We start from the raw sequence: 22,306 nt of genomic DNA on the forward strand, positions 1-22,306 counted from the left end.
TGAATAATCTAATGCAATTCATGGATTTGCAATAGACATGCCGTGCATTATTAATTTGCTTGGTGCAAATACGGGTTCGAGTAAGTTTTCTCCGAGTGAAGTGGCCCTCAGTTTTGAAGTGTGGCTAATATCGACCAGTTGCAGAAAGAGAAACACCGATTACACTTCTACACTTTAGTGATTACGACAGATGCATTTATTCCTCGCCAAATACATAAAGATGATGGCAAAATATGCCATCCCACATTAGGCAAGAGCAGGTATGCTAATTTATCAAGCATGGAGGTATAAGCTCCGCTTCACAGAAGATATTCATAAAATACATGAACTTAAACAGGCAAATTATTCAGTTTTGCTTTTTTCTGATACATACTAATAAATCAGTGTTTTATGAGTATGTGACCCAAAAAGATCAATGTGATTGACTATGTGATCCCTAAAGCATTTTTGTCAGTTGAAGAGATGCAAGTGAGCTAACTATTTAGTTTCAGAAGCTTCTGTCAGCCAGGTAATCAGCTCCTATTGGACAAATAAACATCTTTCGCACCATGGCCTGGAAATCCCTGCATGTTAGTTTGAAATAAGATTATAATCAAGATTCATGGAAAGAAGCATTATATATGAACTAAGTTGGATTTAATACTGACGACCAAGGATAATCTCCTAGTAACTTTGTGTTTCCTTCTCTATCTTGATAGGTTACATGCCAATCCTTGCTACCATCCAGAAGAGACCCTTCAAATCCAAACAGCTTGTCGAGTTCAGAAATGAGTTCCCCATACCCCTTTACACGTGACATGTCAATAGATCTTCCAAGAGCACATCCATACTTGAGTACCTAAAAGGAGACGGGATAAAAAAGACTTCAGTCAAAGACAGCTGTTCACGTGTTCAAAGTTTATCATAGGCTGAACTCTTCTCGGAATTGTAAAATGTTAATTTTGTTGATTAAAAACATAATCCAGAACACAATCCAGATTACCTTTGTGCAACTGCGACTGCATTGGGTGTCTGAATTGCCAGAAGTGCTTTTACTCTGTTCCAGAAAATTAACGGTCTTAGAAGCTGCTGGAAAAGAACCAAAATGTGTAAGTTTACTTCCATGTTGGGAAGGGGACTCAGGACCATTTAGTATATCCACTCCAAATAGCTTTAATTTGCTTCCACCAGTGGGTTGGCTCCCCATAACATCTGATTCGACATTACCTTTAGAATTTGAATTTCTGTAATCGACAATCTTTGGAATAGACAAAGATTCACTTGCAAAGGATGGTATTTTTGAAGACTGTAAATTGGAAAATCCATTACTGGAAGGACTTGTGCCATGAACTTCCTTTCCAATAAAGTCTAACCACGGATCAAGAATATGGTTATGCTGCTGATTCTCCAATCTAACTTGTCCTCGCCTCCATCTAAGTTTTCGCTGTGGTGGTTGACGCAAATCATGAGGTCGTCTGAAGGCATTCTCTTCATAAGCATTTACAGCTTTTTCTTGACCTTGCAAGACCCTAGAGTTCCACGGAGGTGAATGCTCAACTGAACTCTTCATCAAGCCTTTGGGATACATGAAGGAATCATTTTATCATTTAGGATTTAGGCAATTACTTAATATAATGATGCATTAAGTCAATACATAAGGTAGCAGGAAAAGGCATGAAGCTATGTTCTGGTTTCCTCTCAGCTAGAAATATACAATTTCAAGTGCCTATAACAAAGACAAATCTCCTATTTCATTATTTCATAACCTTTTCTATTTCGCAAGAAAGATCTTCCAAATATATCTCCATTATCTGTCTAGCTAGTTGCCTCTCAAAAGATGGCGTCTGTCAAATATCCTAGGCAGATCGACTGGGCTACAGAGGATGATTTGATGGCACCTTCTTCTCACGTCATCATTTTATTCCGGTGGAAATAGGTACTGTGCTTATTTAATATCCTAAGAGTTTGATATCATTTTCAAATTCAAGTATAACAGGAAGCAGAAGTATAAAGTGATATAATGAGAACTCTTCCAAACATTACATCTTCACCCCGTTACATCCCCAACCCGTTGTACAATGCTGAGTTACCTTTCCATCATTATTGTTATTTTTGATAATTTATATACGTTGCGTGGAGCCTTGGGCTATTTGCTGTGAAATACATTTCGAAATATTAAAAAAAAAAAACAAGAGAAATCTTATTCATCTCCTGATTGATTCTACCTCTTCCCTCATCCCTGACTCTCCACCACTTGTCTTTCTTAGTAGGTAGAGTAGCACCTACTAGACCTCATGAGCCTAGAAAATGTTATTGCCTATGCAACATGTACTTCATGATCATGTCTTTTGGCAGAATCTTCCAGTTAATATCAAAATAAAACTTCATATAAATTAGAATCTGTTTGAAGAAATGTCTTATTTACTTACAGTCCTTGACACCGAATGGATTTGCTGGATCAAGAGGCTGTGCTTTGCTGGGATAGGAAGAAAAAGACCTCCTTTTTCTTTTGGTTATTCCTATGGCTACAATGCTCCAAGGAGATACCCTTTCTGGACGAACTGGCATTAGTTTTGCATGATTCCATTTCACCTTAGAGCAAGTTCACAAAATGGATGGTATCATAGCCGGAGTACAAGTGTGAAAGAAAGAAGTGCAAGTGAATCACAATGAAGGACCTCCTTACTTTGAGACACCTCCAATCTGAACCAGGCCATCTAATGGGGTCAAAATCTTTAACATCAACAATGGTACCTGAAAATCTGGTTATGAAATTGTATTTCCACAAATCAGATTTGCTCAAGATGTCCTGTGAATGAAAAAAAATAACTTTTTGAGAGTATTGCAAGTGATGTTGCTTAACGTCAGACCAACACTCACATTGGGCATACTGTTCTGCCGCAGTCTAGTTCGTGGCTTTCAAATGGCATGTTGAAAGTCATCCCAACCTCATAATCGATTTCAGAGGCCTTCATATATTGATTGTAAGGAATTATGAACGCAGCAGGACAAGTCCTGATGCATTTTGTAGACAGAGGAACCATCAAGTATTAAAGAAACAAAATTATTTGCTCAAAGATCATTTACCAGATAAAATTACTACATTCTCAAAAGCCATTCGAAAAGGAAACACAAGCTTACCAAGGGCGGTAGTAAATGGTGAACATTGTCCCAGAGGAAACAGCATGGTAGGCATTAGACAACATGCCGTGTTGCATGTAGTGGCTTGATAAGATAGATGTTGATGAGCTGGTTTGTTGTTTTTTTGCACGGCGAACAGCAACATATAATTCATAATTTTTTCCTCTATGAAAATAAGTTTAGCTGTTAGGCAAACAACTTGTAGCATATGTATCTCACCAAGAACATTGGAGGGAGAACAGAGTAACCTGACAAATATAAGGGTATCCCCTGCAACAAGCTTCTTCGCACTTACAAACCTACTCCAACCGTTTCTTATGAGGTGACGCCTTGACTGACCTACATTTAATAAAATGTAAAGAACATAGACTAATGTGAATGATAAGAAAGCCAAATAAAACCAAATATTAGAAGTTTTGTCTAAAGATATACAGCAAACTAGAAGAATGTGCAAGCCAAGTTGATGAATAATGCATGATGATTGATGATAACATAGTAGGATTTTTTGGGAATACCTCGATAAACATGGCGGAACTTCCATTCTAAACCATTCAGATCCTTTGCAACTAAATCCTGTGCTGGGAAATCCTGATCATTATTCTGCCACGAGAAGTAACCAACCAGTAAGTTATTGAGCTGCAAAGGTGATATCTCTCTTCTCACCAATTTCAACATTTGATGAACTAAAGAGAGGAATGAGATCAACAAGTTTCATATTATGAGCTAGGTGTGGTACTAATCCATTTTTCAGTAAGCCGCCCAATCTGCCCAAACTGTTGGATTATGACCTGTTTGTTAACATGAAATGACCTATAAGACTCTCGGCTCAATAGTGTAACCCAATGGATCAAAATGCATTCCAAATCCAAACATACAAAATCAAATTTGGAGATTGACAAGTATATAAATTTGAAAGAACTTAAGCTAGTACTTTAAGAAGAATATATGTAGCTTTTAATTTCCTTTCTTTTCTTAAAAAACAAAATAACATTGAGGAAGGTTTGGTCATGTTGGGACTTGGGTAGGTTGAATTATGACCATTATTTGACCCATCTTAACCCAACTCGTGTTGACCCAAATAAATTACAGGTTGAATCATGAACCATATATTGATTTGACCCGTTCAAGTATGACCCAACCCCAATTACCACCTATAGCATGGGCATAGTTCAGACAAGAAAAAGGATAAACGAGCACAGCTACAAGATATCTAACCAGTGGCGGAAAGCATTCATCCGCCAGTTGCTTTGGAATGGAGAGTCCACCATGCGTGTTTACATCAGATGGAGTGAGTTTCTTGCTATATGTATGCACATCAGTTTTAGCACGCGAAAATAAAGGAGAGCGTTCTGCCAAAATTGGCTCCCTCGTCCCTAGCTGCAAGCATGAAGTGAACAAAACACAACTCATTTAAGATTCTGCAATTATGGCATGGACAAGATTGAACTTATACGCCCACAGGCAATTGATGTGAAGAGGAAGCTTTCAAAACTAGAAGATTGTCAGGTTAAAAAACTGACATTTGGAGAAATTTTCGGTATCAATTTTCATAACAGAGAGCTAAGAATGAATGAATGATAATGCCAGGAGGCATTTAGACATTGCAGCCAAATTGCAATGAAAACATGCGAACCTCCAAAGCTTAAAATGTTGTTAATTTCAAGTATGGTCAATGAACTTTAATCACTCTAGCACTAAGGTTTCAAAATTATTTTTTGTTAAATTAAAGTAACGAACATTTGCCCATTATAATAATAAAGTTACTATACTATTTTTTGTCACATGAAAGTTCACCTTTAACTTTAACTGAACTTCACCCACTATATTGGTAAAGTTATAGAACCTGATGGGTACGTTGTGTCGTTATAGTGGGTAAAGCTTAGTAACTTCACTGTTAGTCTGTTATAGTGATAAAGGATTGTTACTCTAATGAGATAAAAAATAGTTTGATGATTTTACTGTTATAGTGGGTAAAGCTTAGTAACTTTACTGTTATAGACTTTATAGTAGGTCAAGTTCAATTACTTTAATGTGATAAAATAAGTCTTGTGACTTTACTGTATAGTGATAAAGTTCAGTGACTCCACATAAAATTAGCTGTACTTGCTGGCTTAATTTTTGAGAAACTACCTACAAAGTTAATACGATAAAGTTCAATACTTTACATGAGGAAGCAAAGTAATTTCTGCAAACACTTCATCTGTATTGGCCTCAGCCTGCAGACCATAAATACGAGCGTTTGAGACTACCATAAAAATAAGTTCACAAATTATAGACGAAATTTGTAAGAAATTTTTTTACCTGTAGCCTGACAGAAACAACCCTACAAAGAATTTTATATGGTACATTGTATGCTGGCATTGGCATAAGTCCATCTTCATTCATGCAAGCCTCAATCTGCATTTGGCTTCATATTAAGTGCTAGTAATATCAAAAGATAATCAAATTCTAGGTAAAAATTGTTGTATGGTTTGTAATATTGAAGTGAAAATAATAAGGAGATTTCAAGAGTCCCATATTAAAAATGAATTAAAAATGAAATTGAAAATATAAGTCTGCAAATACTCATCCATCCTTTTCCTATTAGAAAGTACTTGTCCATTATACATGATATTTATAAAATGATAGATAAAGATAATATTTGTATTTATCATTCGTGACTTGGACTTGGACTTGGACTTGAAAATTTTAAATAACTCCTTATATTCTATTTTCGTATAACTATTATTACTATGGTCGTTGTTGTTGTTGTTTTAATAGTTAAATTTCTAAAGGACATGTACGTTCTAAGAAGTTTGAAGTCTGTCCAACCGAAATTAACTCTGGACATGAGAATGTTGTTTCACTTAAAATCAATCACTTCAAAACTATATGATAACAGGCTAGTTGTATCCACAAAGAACATTGTCTGTTACCCATAAAGGTCAGGCAATCATTATTTTGATTTATTAGAAAAAATAATGGAGAAAGAAGGAAAAAAGTAGACAGTGATATAACGTCTGAATCTTCTTCTATCTTCTCTTTTCCTTCTTTCTTTATTATTTTTTCTAGGAAATATAAAGGGGTCGTTTGGTTACAAAGCAAGTTATGCAGGGATTAATAACGCAGGATTTTTTTCTTTTTTGATAAGGAAACTATACAGATAGTAATGCAGGACTGTAATGCAGGGATTATAATGTAGGGATTAGTTATGAAGGATTGTAATACACGGTGTACCTTATAGAGATTGTAATGAAGAGATTATTTTATTATTGAAAGTCTAGTTTCTTGTATTAGATATAACTATGTAGTGTATATTTTAAGATACATTTTTATGTTTTAACAAAATAAAATATTGGTTACTACGTACATGAAGGGTTATTTTTGTCATTTAATAGCTTTATCCATGTATTACTAAAATTATTTAATACATGTATTATATTAGCTTATGCAGCAAATCAAACAGGCCCTAAGTACTTTACATGTGTCATATCAGTTGAGGCATAAGATTGCTGCACCAAAACTTAGTTTCCCTTCAATATGGCTCATTGCACGTTAAGTCAACAAAGTAGTCCAGATACAGACCATCTGTGTTTACCTCTGTAATCGGCCAACTAATTGACTAAATCCTTCTTTAACTTGATGAGAACATCCACAGTTTAATAAATATACATCTTATCCGCCATTTAAAGTACCGAATGAACTTTTTTTTGTCCATATTTCCAAAGTACACGAAAATGAGATTACATCAAAGCAAATTAAATGAGTAGAGCAAAACCTGTTCAATGTGACCTTGAGGATAATAGAAGACCATATCACCACTGCTTGGAACAATAACCAGTGGACCAGAACAAGCAAGCCATAGTTCCCTATGCAAGCCACTATTTCTACCTAAGGAAGACCACAGAGCGATTTTAGAAAGGCTGAAGCCAGCACTGAACAATTCGAAGGAAAGCACACAGCTTCTTGAACTTTAGAATTTAAAAAAATTAAATAAGGGAACCATTAAGCACCTAATCATATAATATTCAGAGCTCAAGAATCAGTTTCAGACAACGAGATTTGAGTTGTTCAAGATGTATGGAATTATTTCTTACATTAATTCTATGTAGTGGTAAAAAAATTGATATTACTAGGCAATGAAATTTGAAGAGAGAAAAATCACGTGAATGATAGAGATGCGTGCAAGATGGATCAAACACCACCTTCATAAATAAATTCAGCTAAAAACATTCTCAAACTTTATTAAATAAATTCAAACCTCTTATTGAAGTTCGCTTTTAAATCAGTACTTTTATCAAGCCACCCCAGCAAATGATCACGTACAAGAAGCTGGTGGAAGAACATTGAGTAACAGTGTAACACGATAAGTGGTACTTATAAAATTATAACCACTTCCACCAAACCAAAAAGAAACATATAAAACAAATCATAACCACTGATCAGCAAAGCGTCATGCTGAAAGCAAGATTATGAATGTTACGCCAAAATACTGGATCAGTTAGAAACCAAAACATGCAGAAACCGCTGATAAAAAATGCTAGGTGGTCCTTTCATCTGCCTAAACTTTTGTGGGTAAAGTTACCCGGTATCTGTTGGTGAGAGGTAGCAGGTATCTAATAAAATAGTTGAGTCGTGCACAAGCTGACCGAACATCACCATTAAAACACCTATGGCTAACTCATTTGTGAGTCATAACTAAGGTGCAAAGTTGAATGCAACAATAAGTTTGATCAGAAGAAAAAAACAAAAGGGAATAAATCAAGTAAAAACAATCCAAAAGGGGTAAAAATGACCGGAGAGCCGGCCCGGCAAGGTAAGAGGATAGGATGGAGGATTGGGGGTGGCATGTCCCCTAAAGTGCCGTATTTGAGAAATCTTTTAATATCGTCTCTAATTGAGATTTTATGACCAGAAAATTTTGGTAAATCATTCTCCAATCCCTTCATGCAATGAAACCAACACCACTTATACAACAGAACATAAAAGAGGAATCCAAGAGTTGATACAGAACAGGAAAAAGCTCAAAGAAGGCAAAAGATTAAAGAAAACTGTAAGCTTTAATGAAGTGGTGAAGTCCTGACCTTGTCTATGATCACTTTCGTAGATCTTAGACATCTCAATGCCTTTACCTCTATCGCGCATCGTAAAACCAAAATGGGTGATAGCCAAGAATGTGCAAGAGAATGAGAAGGGTGGAAAGAATGAGAGCTATAAACAGAACTCAAATGGCAATCAGATGAACACCGTTAAGGTAGTCATTGTACATTCTTGGTGTACATATATATATATATATATATATATATATATATATATATATATATATATATATACACACACACACCTCACCAAATAGGTTGTTTCTACATAGTACACTGTACACTTGACTACACAAAGAGACAAGCCTCTATTTTCTTTGCTTCTCTGATTTTTCATCTCTTTCTTTTCTTATTTTCTTTTTCTACAATAAACACAAATTCCCTTTAACGATTATTAACATATATACACCACAGAGAGTTTTTCAGAGACAATGACAGGAGGTGTGTTTCATGAGGTAAAAAAAGAGAATATATGTATAGAAGGGGTTAAAGGGGTGGGGTGGGGTAGGTAGAGCTGGGAGGTGACTGGAACATAGGGATGAACAATCGTTGCGGTGCTCTTCCGACACCATACACGAGTCGAGCTTACAGCAGTCAAGTGTCTCTTTCTCTTCTCAAATTCACTTATTTGCCACTTTTTGAACTTCCTCCCCTTAAATACTAGTACTACATACTTTCACAGTCCATGTCACCCATTTGATTTTATTGAGTTCCCTTTTTAGATTTAAAGAATATTTTACACTATCAATAAAATTTAATCGGTCATGACAAGCCACTTATTTTTTTATTAGCCTAACTTTTTTTACACCGTATATATAATTATCAACACAATCATCTCGTTTAAAAGCTAATCATATGTACATATTTACACTAATATATAAATCAGTAACATGAAAAAAGTATGTAATATATTGCGGTCGATTAAATTATAATGGTGAAAAAACTCTTTACATTAGCGGTGTATATAATTTAACTTCTGTTTTTTTCTCTCACCCACTTTAATTTCTAAAATCATGTTATAGTTTACTCCGCCCCGTATTTAATTTATAAAATCATATTAAAGATTTGGTTGACAATTTTTGAGAATAAAGATTTGGTTGGCAATTAATTACTCTCTTCGTCTAAAAAAGAAATCAATGACGCGTGTTTGAAAATGGAGCATCAAAACATTTAATTCTCGATCTGAGTATAACATTGGTCCTTTAGATTTTTAGATAAGTTTATATACACTAAAAAATTACATTAAAAATATTATTTTTTATTGTGCATTTAACATCTGGTTTATAGTAATCTCCCATTCTCAATGTCAAGAAACTATAGTAACTACAAGATGCCAAAAACGAAAAATTGATTACTTTCTTCATTTTAATTTCTAAAATTATGTTAGTTAAAAATTAATTATTCTAGCCATCCACAAAAAGAAAAAATGACTTGTTTGGAAGTGTTACCATCAGAGCATTTAATTTTGAATTTGGATATGACAAGTAGATTTTTAACAAAAGTTTATGTGTTTAGAAATTACATACATATACGATTTTGATTGTGAATCTAATAACATCTAGATTACTAGTAATCTCAAATTTGCATTGTCAAGAAACTTTAACTTAATAACTATAACATGGCAGAAATGGGAAGTTGAGGTGGTTAAATTTGTACCACGAAATAGTTCCAGGATAAGAACATATGGTTTCATTTTAGTTGTTGTTGAAGGTACGCGTCCTTTTTTTTTTTTTTTGGTGGAATAATATACGAGAAATTGATAGTCAACCTGTGACATCCCATAATGACACCAAAATAGCGAATATTGATACTATAATAATTAGTTTTTGTTTTGACACCTTTATTTTAGTGTCTAAACTTTTTATTTTGTCAAAGTGCAATCACATAGTCGGCAGCTAGCCAACCGTTGTCTAAGGAGGTTAAGGCATAACCTAGAATAACAAGACCTAGGATCTCATGGAACGAAAAATACCAAGATGGAAGACCCTGGGAGGACTGAGTATGTTTTCAAGATGTGAACACAAATTGGAAAAAGCTGATTTGCCATGGAGATGTGTTATATTGATATTTGGTTCCTTTCAACTTAATCACGAACAAAGTGGAAGTCAACAACATCATGTTTCATCCTGCTGTGGCAAACTGAATTTTTTTCTGAGGTATGTGATCCAATATTATCACATAGGAAAGTGGTTGTGTGCTTGGGAGGAAGGAAGAATTCACCAATACGGTTGGTTACCTAGTTAAATTTTGCCACAGCTCCAACAACAGCTTTGTATTATGCTTTAGTGGAAGAGCGCGCAACTATCGTTGTTTCTTGGTGTCGCACCCCAAATTTTCACTAAAGTGTTTGTTATGCAACAGTTTGGTAACTCAAAAGGGTTTTGAGAATGCTTTGGAGTCGCCACCCAACATAAATAAAGAGATCATCTTAACTAAGTATGTTGGGTTACTTAGTTAACCCAATTTTTAGAGAAAAGAGCATTTGATTTATATTAAAAACACTTTGGTAAAAGAAAGAGAAAGAAATTGACTCTGACGCAGTCTAAGAACACAAGAGAATGTGTTAGAGGTTCGCTTATCCGAGGAGAAGTTGTGAGGCACCGCTCGAGATCTTGTGATATGAGGTTACATTCCGATTTAAGTTGATTAGTTAAAGTATCCTATATATAAAGTTGCTACATGATTAAGCACTGAAGTATTTAAAGTTTTATTCTTAAAAGTCTAAGGTTTATCCTTGATACTAAAGGCCAAGCACTATCTAAAGGCTCCAAGTACATACCTTAAGATACTAACTAATTTATGTTATTCATGTATTTGTTTTACCCTATTTAAGTGATTATGTCCCACATTAATAGCCTGTTTGGCCAAGCTTCTAGCATGCCAAAAGTGCTTTTTTTTTCAAAAAAGTGCTTTTTTCCTCAATTTGAGGTGTTTGGCCAAGCTTTTTTTTGAAAAAAAAGTGTTTTTGGCTAGAAGCAGAAGCAGTTTTGAAAAAGCAGAAAAAAGTAACTTCTCTCCGGAAGCAGAAGCAGTTTTGACTTTTCTTCCTACCAAAAATACCCTTTGCAAAATATTATATATACCAAAATAACCTTACTTAGTTTAAACTATTAAGTAATATAAAATGACTTTTGGGATGAACTTTCATATTTGTTGGATGATTTTTGATATATTTAAATTATCTTGAAAGAATAAAGTACCTTTCAATTTTATTTTTATATTTTACTTAAATAAAATAAAAAACTTAATAATTATCTTTAATAATAAAAATTTGTAATTATTTATCTACTTATATAATATTAACTATTAAGCAAATCTCTTCATGTCCTTATTTGTAATTTGACACATAAAAGCACTTTTTGAAAAGTTTCGCCAAACACAAATTATTGTTCAAAAGTGCTTTTCAAATTGATTAGCCAAACACAAACTGTTTTTCTCCAAAAGTACTTTTTTGAAAAACACTTTTGAAAAAAACACTTCTCAAAATAAGCTGATTTTTCCAGTTTGGCCAAACAGGCTATAATTACTCTTAACAGAATTTAAATTTAACACACCAAGTCTCACCTAAGTTAAGAAACATGCAATATACATATAAAACAACCAAGACAATATAGCAATAACACAAACAAAACATCAGGAGACTAAAGCTAAAGTTGGGTCGTTCATTGGCCTACAATCCCTTAAGTAAACTCGGCAATAGCCAAATTGTAAGGCTTTGAGCCTCGGCTTGACCCAACTTTTGATATTTAATTCAAGTGGGATCAATACCGGACGATGCAGGAAAAGGGCCCTAACTGGTAAGTATTCCCTCCATTTCACTTTGTATGATCATCAACTTTTAAGTGTTTCAAGACAAGATTGGAAAATAATTAAAGAGAGAAGACGAATTAAATAGTTTGAAACTTAAAATGTCATAATGTTTTAAAATGGTATGACAACTTTAATTATGAAAAGTAGTCTAATGATGTGAAGTGAAACGGGCTTGGATATTGAAGATAATGCAAAGTGCAAAATAGTTTAATATATTCGAATATGAAAACAGTACAAAGTATGACCATAGTATAAACTAGGAAAATCTCCAAAGTTTGAAAATAGTGTGAAAATCAAAGTTTAATAGTATTAAAATAGAAGAAAATGTCAAATCTTTATAACCCTTAAAAGAGTGACATATAAGTTTAAAAGGAGGGAGTAGCTAGCCTTTATCATCATTTCCCATGGGTACCTGGCCCGCCTTGGAAGACGGTTCCACTTGATTGTATGCAATGTCTGAGCTTCAAGTAACGCTTCCACTCGAGCGTATGCCATCATTGAGCTTCGCGCGACGATTCCACTTGATCAACAGTTTTCATGCAAAGAAATATTCAAAGCAGCGCGTAAAACAAAGAGGAAAGTGACAGCCTATTTAAACACTTAAATAGGCATGCTGAAAAGTTAAAGGTTCAACATGGTAACACAAACATATTACACAAAAATTGGACATCAAAAGCATTCTTAAGGACTTTATGAGTTATTTTATATATAAAGAATCCAAAGTAAGAGTCTAAGATAGTTTTTTTTAAAAATGCTTGTGTGATGTGCAGAGAAAAAGAAGATTTTTTTAAGGGAAAGAAGATGAATGCATTAGTAGAAGGAGAGATTGAGGATTTAGCAGAGAAACCCGAGGAGTTAAAGAAGAGTTCTAAATGTAAAGATCTTGATGTGTGACATTGTAATAATTTTGATAAACAAGAGCGACCTATTCGACTTTCAAAACCAAACAACCTTCTCAGATAAGGTCAAACAATAAAATGTTAATGTCTATTTTTGTGCTCTCTGTGCTCTCCCCTTAATAATTAAACCTGCAAATGTTATGTGGGAAAAAGCCGAAAAAGTACTTTACACCAGATGATGCTCTGTTGATTTAACTGAGGATGATATTAGCAAAAACACGCATTTGAACACCGGAGTTTTCTAGTCAATACACATCAAGAAGTTCATTAGCAGAGGAATTGTTTCTAATAGAATGCATGAAGAAAATTTTTCATGTTGTGCTGTGCTATGGAACAGGTTGTCACATATGGCTACTGGACTGAGATTGCTAGATTAGTTCTACCAAAAGAGATATGAAGAGCTTAAAGGTTGCATATTCTTCAGAGTGGTGTTGGATCGGATTAAGCACTTCTCAATTCTCAAACCAAATCTGGTTGTTAAGTAACTATACTACTTTCTGGATGCACATTTTCAATCATATCAAGATGCCGAAGGAAGTAGAGTCAAAACTAAACAAAAAGTATGAGGCATGTGTCATTGTAACAAGGTTAAAACACTGAATCAATTTTACTCAAAGCATCTTAAAGTTGTATAGGTTGAGGAAAGACTTTGTGCAAAGCTAAATGAACCACTAAAAGCAGATAAGCTCAAGCCAGAACATAGGAGCCTAAACATAACTTTAAGAATATCTAGAACGGGCTCTGAGTTTAGAATTTTAAAATAAGCTTTCAAGAATATTAAGCTAATTAATAAAAACATTCATCAATAGTTCCACCCAATCAAAATGAGAAGGAAAAAATATGCAAAAGCAAAAAGTTCCACACAAGAGGCAACCAGCAGTATCTCAGCCTTACAAAAACAACTCACATTACTTAGGGCAATTCCAGAAAGAAACACCTTCTAGTACTATGGTTTAAAAAGATATTCTCTTTAAAGTATGATACTGAAAATCTACACATAAACACACAAACACTAACTAAAAGATTCAATATGTACATGGAAGAGAAACCAGAATTGTGCACTTTCCAAGTATTAAATGAACCAAAGACAGCTCTTTTTGGGTAAAGAACTTGTATTTTAAGATAAAATGAAGCTTCAAATAAACACGGAATATATAAAAAGAACATTGAGGATTAGAAAAAAAAAAAAAGAGGGTAAAATTCTTCTGTTAGCATTTGAGAAAATAAATTGCTATTGCATTTGATTGATTTACTCAACTTTGGGCTTCTGATTCTGTAAGCTATGCTTTCCAGAAAATAAACTGCTATTGGAATTTCAAACAGAAGAGAAACGTCGCCTGCGACAGCAACGCCAATGGAATCCTCGGTACGATTTTGGGGGAGGTGATTACTTCAGCAGCGCTTCATCGCTGGAGTTTGGGGGGGTTTCCACAATTACAATATTAAGAGAGCCGTTGGGACGGGATTCATGAGAAAAACAAAGTAGGCTTTTCTGCTTCGCAATATCAATATCCCTACTAACACATTTGAACAATAATGTAGTGACAGAGAATAATAGCAGTGGTGAAATAATAGTAGTAATATAGAATGTCAAACGGACAAAAACTGCTTATTTTGAAAAATAAATAGTCAATTGATTTAAGAAGTACTTTTGCAATATTTGGTAACAAAATGTGTTTGGCCAATCTTTGTAAAGAGTACTTTTGAGTGTCAAATTATCAAAAATAATAGTCAAATTACCAAGGTCTTATGATTATTTTTAAAAAAGAATAAACTTAAATATTTATCGTAATAAACTTTTATTATTTTTTATTTTATCTAATTAAAATATAAAATATAAAGTAAACATACATATTAAAGATTTAAATCAATTTAACATATATAGTTATACTAAAACATATAATATTATCTAGTATAATTACTTATTGACGTCATTTAGGATGAATTAGAAGGCTATTCCACAAATTACTATATATTGATAGTCCACCATGAAATAATAAGCAAAGTCACTCACACATGGTAATATTTCTCAACAATTTTATTTCTAATTTGATCACACAACGCCTCCATATTAGTAGAACACTTGCCTTGCATTTCTAAATGAATACTAGAAGGCTCATTTCCTTCCTCAGTTTTTGCAGTAATGTCTTCATTAGCATAATAGTTGAATTCATTATCGGTAGAAGAACGTTGTCGGATGAAATTATTTATAGTCATGGTAGTTGTAACAAGATGATTCTGAGTGTCAAACTTGAAAGATGGCATTGAGCGTAAAATATAAATAATTTTAAATATATAAAAAATTATTGCTTTCGTAAAAAAAAATAGTTAAGTATGTTTAAATTCATATTCAAAATAGAGTAACTAATTATTAATAACACATAATGCATAATTTATTTATTTTTAAATTAAATTAAAAAAAACTAATTATTACCTAACCTAACTAACTTTCTCCTAAATTGCCAAGTGACCTATTGTGAGACTGTCACTTGACTTAATGTGGAGGCTTTTTCTTTTTTTTTTTAATAATATATCGATTACGCGATGCAATTGTAAATTATTACCTATTTGTAGGTAAATTTCACAAATTGATAATTGTTTTAAAGATTCGACAATTAATAGCCTATAAACAGAAAAAATTATAAATGATTATTTGTAGGAAGAGAATTGATAATCCAAAGAAGGATGTAGATAATTTGGAAAGTTACGAGACATTACACAAAGAAAAAATCAAAAACAAGAAAAGTCAAAAAAGAATTCGAAAAGTTACAATATATTCATATATGATATCTCTAATTTTAAAAGAATGGTAAAAACAACAACAACAACAACAACAACAACAACAACAACAACAACAACAACAACAACGACCTAGTAAAATCCCACAAAGTGGGGTATGGGGAGGATAGTGTGTACGCATACCTTACCCCGATGGGGCAGAGAGGCTATTTCTGATAGACCCTCAGCTCAGAAAGACGAAAATAAAACAAGAAGAAATAATTCACTAGTAACGTCAGCAGAAACCATAGAAATAGTAATAGAAGCATAAAAACCATAAAATAGATGACATGCAATAACAATAACCAGTAATTAAGGCACGAGGCTATAATAAATAGAAAGGATAGTGTGGACTCAATATTAACCCCTAACCGTCTAAGATCTACCCTATCAAACCCGCCTCACCCCCGGTATGAAGTAGAAAAAGCTCGACTACCCCCTAACCTACAACTCTAATGCTTGACCTCCAGATCTTCCTATCAAGGGTCAGGTCCTCGAAAATCTGCAGTCATGCCATGTCTTGCCTGATCACCTCACCCTAATACTTCTTAGGTCGCCCTCTACCTCTTCTCGTACTCACCAAAGCCAGCCGCTCACACCTCCTCACCGGGGCATCAAGGCTTCTTCTCCGCACATGCTCGAACCATCTGAGCCTCGCTTCCCGCATCTTGTCATCCATAGGGGCCACGCCCACCTTCTCCCGAAAATCCTCATTCCTAATCTTATCCGTCCTAGTGTGCCCGCACATCCACCTCAATATCCTCATCTCTGCTACCTTCATCTTCTGGATATGAGAGTTCTTGACCGGCCAACACTCTGCCCTATACAACATGGCCGGTCTAACCACAGCTCTATAAAACTTACCTTTGAATAGCGGTGGCATTATTTTGTCACATGGGACTCCAGATGCTAGCCTCAATTTCATCCAGCCTGCCCCTATACGGTGAGTGACGTCCTCGACGATCTCTCCATCCCCCTGGATAACCGACCCAAGGTACTTGAAACTACCTCTCTTGGGGATGACCTGTGATCCAAGCCTCACGTCCCTGCCTACTTCCCTTGACTCAGCGCTGAAGTTACACTCCAGGTACTCAGTCTTAGTTCTGCTTAACTTGAAACCCTTAGACTCGAGGGCCTACCTCCAAGCCTCCAACCTCTCGTTAACATTGTCTCGCGTCTCATCAATTAGGACTATGTCATTAGCGAATAACATACACCATGGCACATCCCCTTGAATATGGTTTGTCAATGCATACATCACCAATGTAAATAAGAACGGGCTAAGCGCAGAGCCTTGGTGTAGATCCATCCGAGTCGCCTAATCCTAACCTTAGTCGTAGCTCCATCATACATGTCCTTGATCGCTCTGATGTAAGCTACCGGCACACCCTTTACCTCAAGACATCTCCAGAGCACCTCCCTAGGGACCTTGTCATATGCTTTCTCCAAATCGATAAACACCATGTGTAGATCCTTCTTCTTATCCTTGTACTATTCTACCAACCTCCTAATAAGGTGGATAGCTTCCGTAGTCGAGCGACCCGGCATGAACCCAAAGTGGTTGTCGGATATAAACATTATCTTCCTCACCCTCGCCTCTACCACCCTCTCCTAAACTTTCGTGGTATGACTTAGTAACTTGATACCCCTATAATTGTTACAACACTGGATATCATATTTGTTCTTGTACAACGGTACCACTGTACTCCACCTCCACTCATCTGGCATCTTCTTCGTCCTAAAAATTTCATTGAACAACCCGGTTAGCCACTCCAAGCCTGCTCTACCCACACACTTCTAAAACTCAACCGGGATTACGTCTGGCTCGGAAGCTCTACCCCTACTCATCTTACACAAAGCCCAAGCGACTTCCTCCACCTTAATGCGCCTGCAAGACCTAAAGTCTCGGAGACTCTCCGAATGACCCAAATCCCCCGACACTATATCCTGGTCCCCCTCCTCATTTAGAAGACCATGAAAATATGTCTGCCATCATCTCTGCTGGATCTGGGATTCCCCCATCAATCCTCTACCATCCTCGTCTTTGATGCACCTTACTTGGTCCAGATCCCAAGCTTTCCTCTCCCTCGCCTTAGCCAGCCAAAACAACTTCTTATCCCCGCCGTTTTCCCCCAATTCCTCGTACAGATGACCAAACGATGCATTTTTAGCCTCTGTGACCCCCAGCTTTGCCTCCTTCTTCGCTACCTTGTACCTCTCTCTATTCGCTATCCTCTCCTCCTCGCTTGTGCTCCCTGCCAACTTCATATACGTTACCTTCTTCGTGTCCACTTTGCTTTGGACTACGTCATTCCACCACCAGTCACCTTGGTGCCTGCCAGAGTAACACTTCGATATCCCTAGAATGTCTCTCGCCACCTCCCTAACATAGTTCGTTGTCGTTGACCACATAGCGCTCGCATCCCCGCTACTCCTCCAGGCTCCCATAGCTGATAGCCTCCCCTCCAAATCCTGAGCTTTAACCTTAGTTAAGGCTCCCCATCTAATCCTCGGTCGACCACGAGCATGCCTCTTCTTCCTCCTTATCATAATATTGACGTCCATTACCAGGAGTCTATGCTGAGTCTCGAGGGTCTCGCCCGGGATAACCTTGCAATCCTTGCAAAACCTTCTATCACACCTTATGAGGAGGAGGTAATCAATCTGAGTCTTCACCGCCGAACTTTGGAAAGTTACCAGATGCTCTTTCCTCTTCGGAAAAGTCGAGTTTGCAATCACCAGCTCGAAGGCCTTAGCAAAATCTAACATCGAGGTACCTCCTCCATTCCTATCCCCAAGGCCGAAGCCACTTTGCACCTCGCCATAGCCATCAGCAGCCGACCCAATATGGCCATTAAAGTCCCCTCCTATAAATAACCTCTCAGCAGGTGGAATACTATGCACAATCTCGTCCAAAACCCTCCCAGAAGCACCGTTTACCCTCCTCATCCAAGCCCGTTTGCGGCGCGTAAGAGCTAACGACATTGAGGGTGCACTCACCAATCACCAACTTAATAAACATTAGTCTATCATTCACTCGCCTAACCTCAACCACAGACTCTCTAAGATCCTTATCCACCAAGATACCCACTTCATTCTTACCATTCACAACCCCAGAGTACCACAACTTATACCCATCCACATTCCTCGCCTTCGACCCTACCCACCTAGTCTCCTGGACACAATCTATATTGGCATTCCTCTTCTGGAGAATCTTCGCCAATTCAATAGACTTACCCGTCAGCGTGCCTATGTTCCACGATCCAATCCTCAACCTACAAGCTCATTTTTTCCCCTTACCCTTCATGCCTCTCGTCCCACCCTCTGACCCCCTCCTTACCCCCTTCTTACCCCCTGAGGACATGACCTTACTCTACCATCCCAGACCACAGCCACTATACCTACGACAGACTACGAAAAATCACTAACACATAATAGGACCCGACTAGAAGATAACAAGTAGCCTCTACAAGTACGCAAATAATATGCTTAAACTAATGCTAACTAAATTTCCACAATTTAACTATCACAAAGAGGGGGATAGGAAAGCAGGAGGTACCAACTCCCGATGGAAAGAACCTAGAGATATGACTTGGTGCACACCCGAGGTCACGGAATCTGTCGTGCGTCCTTTCAACTCTCACCAACCTTTGCATACACCAGCCGATGATGCTCCGCTCTGCTTGCCCGTACGCCTCGCAACTAGTTCCCTGTGGTTGCTAGTGCCGGCAGTCACGCCAGTGGAATTATAGTAGATAGATAGAAGAGAGAACCAGCGGGGAGAGAGAAAGCGATGAGAGAGAGAGAGAAAGAGCCGTTGACAGTGCAGGGTAAGTAGTTCACATGTGTTGCGAGAGAAGGACCTAACCACAAAAAAGAATTCGGAAAGTTACAATATATTCATATATATGATATCTCTAATTTTAAAAGAATGATAGAAACTAGAAACAAAAAAGAAAAGAAAAGGCTTAAAGTAGTAAGGGATAATTTGGAAAATTTAAATTTATGGTGAGGATACTTTTGTCTTAAATAAATTAATTTTCTGTTTCTGCTTCTACTTCTTGGAAGAAGCTAGAATTTTTTGCTTCTTCCCAAAAGCAGAAAAATTGCTTTTGTTGCTCGCCAAAAGTACTTCTTTGTCTTGGCCAAACAACTCAAATTTTTTTAAAAGTACTTTTTTGGTAGAAAAAAGTACTTTTGACCTCCCACGTAGAGATTAACAAAAGTACTTGATTGAAAATAATAGTGATATCGGTATTAATAATACTAACCGTAGTAGTAATAAGAATAATTATAAATATAATTATAATTGTTATAGCATAAATATAATTATTATAGAAAGATAATATACTTGAATTATTAATTACTTAATAATTAATAAGAAGTATTATATAGGCTAACGTTTAGTATCTCATGTGGACGAGATTATAGTTTTTAGCAAAAATTATCTCTTATTTATGAGGGCATGTTCTTTTTTTCCCTTCAAATATACGTGTGAGCAACTTTAATTCATTTGCTAAAATGGAGCACCTTTGGTCTAAATAACCTAACAGAGCTAAAAACTAACGGTGCCTACCATTGTTGCTCACATATGACCGTTAAAAGATCAAATTAAGCAATAAAAATCCAAACTCATTCCCATTCCCTCCGAAGTTGCCTCATCCTTATGAGAAACAAAAGTTGGAGTTGAGCAAAAGCCTTTCCTTGGAGACTAGGCAAGGCAAGTTTTGGTTTCAAAATTATAGAGCTCAAATGAAGATAAACAGATTTAATTTTTATGGCTTTAAAAGATTCAACTTTTGTGGAATTTTTTTGGTTCTACATAAATAGAGAATTCGACAAGGCAAGAGAATTAAGACCTTTGAGCAGAAAATGCAATCAGAAATCCAATTTGCTTTTTCGCTGAAAAACTGGGGAATCTGTAACGACCCGACCAGTTGTTTTGAGAGTAATAGCCCCAATCCCATAATCACCACTTTCTCTGTGTCATTTTATGCTTATGTGACTTGCCGAGAGGTTTTGTTTTTGGTTTCAGAGTAAATTGGGACACTTAGTCCCTAAGATGGAAGCTTAAGTTTTAGGAATTTGACCGTAGTTAGAACTATGTGAAGACGACTTCGAAATGGAGTTCGTCGGTTCTGTTAGCTCCATTGGGTAATTTTGGACTTAGGAGCATGTCCGGATTATGAATTGGAAGTCTGTAACTGAATTAGGCTTAACATGGCGAAAGTTGAATTTTTAGGAAGTTTGACCGGAAGTGGACTTTTTGATATCGGAGTCGGATTGCGATTCCGAAAGTTGGAGTAGGTCGGTAATGTCGAATATGAATTGTTGCAAAATTTGAGGTTAATCGGACGTGATTTGATAGGTTTCGGCATCGGTTGTAGAAGTTTGAAGTTTCAAAGTTTATTAAGCTTGAATTGGGGTGTGATTCGTATTTTTGTTGTCATTTGATGTGATTTGAGGGCTAGACTAAGTTCGTATGGTATTTTATGACTTGTTGGTATATTTGGTTGAGGTCCCGGGGGCCTCGGGTAGATTTCGGGTAGTTAGCGGACTAAAATTTGACTTGGGTGTATTGCTAAAGCATCATAGCTTCTGGTGTCATCGCACCAGCGGTGGGGTTAGGTGCAGGTATGGACATGCACGTGGGAGAGGCCAAGCGTAGAAGCGGGATTGAGGAAGTGGCCAGGGGTCGCAGGTGCGAGGGAATTGCCGGAAGTGAGAGTGAGCTGGAAGGGGAGTCCGCAGAAGCGGTTCTGCGGACATTTGTTCGCAGGCGCACACTCGCAGGTGCGGCCATTTGATCGCAAAAGCGGACCCAGGTGTATAAGTCAAGTCCACACCTGCGATGGAATTTCCACAGGTGTGGCATCGCAGGTGCGACTATGGGTCCTCAAGTGCGAGATCACTGGGCAGAAAATGGGAAATTATAAGGGTTTGATCTCATTTTTACTTTGGGACTTTGAGAGTTCGGATTTAGACGATAATTTGAGGGATTTTCAAAGGAAGCTATTGGGTAATGATTCTTAACTCATTTATGGTTATATTCTACTAATCTATAGTTAATTTCAACTTTTAATTAAGGTTTTGGGTTGAGAAAATTGGAAAAAAGTGGGAAAGTTCTTCAACCAAATTTTTGGGTTTTGATCGAGATTTTGGTATCGGATTTGAGTAATTTTGGTACGAGTGAACTCGTGGTTGAATGGGTGTTCGTATTTTGTGACTTTTATCCGATTCTGAGACGTGGGCCCGAGTCGGCTTTTGGGGGCGATTTTCTAATTTCTTGCTAAAGCCTTGAATTCATTAATTAGACTAGTTTCTTATAGTTATATTTATGGTATGTAATTGCTTTTGGCTAGATTTGGGCATTCAAAAACGGAAAGTCGTGGAAAAGACATTCTTACTGATTGATTGAGCTTGGTTCGAGGTGAGTGGCTTGCCTAACCTTGTGTGGGGAAAATCCTCTTAGGATTTGGTACTGTTGTGATACTTCTGTGATATGTGAGCACTGTGTACGCGAGGTGACGAGTGCATACACGGGCTAATTGTTGAAAAATCTATTTTTACTGAGTAGTAACCTGTTACGTCTTAATTGAGTTATACCAGCATGTGTAGTTA

The 22,306-nt window shown here is 36.5% G+C and overlaps 2 protein-coding genes across 20 annotated transcripts; both read right to left on the minus strand.

Moving 5' to 3' along the window:
- Positions 1–249: 249 nt before the first annotated feature.
- On the minus strand, positions 250–14,461 carry LOC107767241 (auxin response factor 2). 19 transcript variants are annotated; one of them, XR_012702713.1, is made up of 15 exons: positions 12,396–14,454; positions 6,878–6,990; positions 5,422–5,527; positions 5,286–5,336; positions 4,336–4,497; positions 3,636–3,720; positions 3,369–3,459; positions 3,121–3,285; positions 2,860–2,994; positions 2,666–2,741; positions 2,409–2,571; positions 1,207–1,554; positions 983–1,036; positions 648–838; positions 250–563 (listed from the first exon to the last, which is right to left on the minus strand). XR_012702713.1 is itself a non-coding variant. In XM_075237823.1 (15 exons), the coding sequence occupies exons 1-15, from the start codon at positions 12,412–12,414 to the stop codon at positions 488–490; spliced, it is 1,854 nt and encodes a 617-aa protein (XP_075093924.1). In that variant the 5' UTR covers positions 12,415–14,461; the 3' UTR covers positions 250–487. The 19 variants fall into 19 exon arrangements, 18 of the variants coding, with proteins under 18 accessions (XP_075093924.1, XP_075093923.1, XP_075093928.1 ...); XM_075237823.1 differs by having other exon boundaries at positions 983–1,065; positions 5,422–5,517; positions 12,396–14,461; XM_075237822.1 differs by having other exon boundaries at positions 983–1,068; positions 5,422–5,517; positions 12,396–14,461.
- Positions 14,462–17,677: 3,216 nt separating this feature from the next.
- On the minus strand, positions 17,678–18,670 carry LOC142173518 (uncharacterized). The gene has a single exon (XM_075239123.1). The coding sequence runs from the start codon at positions 18,668–18,670 to the stop codon at positions 17,678–17,680; it is 993 nt and encodes a 330-aa protein (XP_075095224.1).
- Between the last annotated feature and the right edge of the window lie 3,636 nt (positions 18,671–22,306).

This window comes from Nicotiana tabacum, chromosome 19 (assembly GCF_000715075.1).
Source record: "Nicotiana tabacum cultivar K326 chromosome 19, ASM71507v2, whole genome shotgun sequence".
NCBI classification, from domain to species: Eukaryota; Viridiplantae; Streptophyta; class Magnoliopsida; order Solanales; family Solanaceae; genus Nicotiana; species Nicotiana tabacum.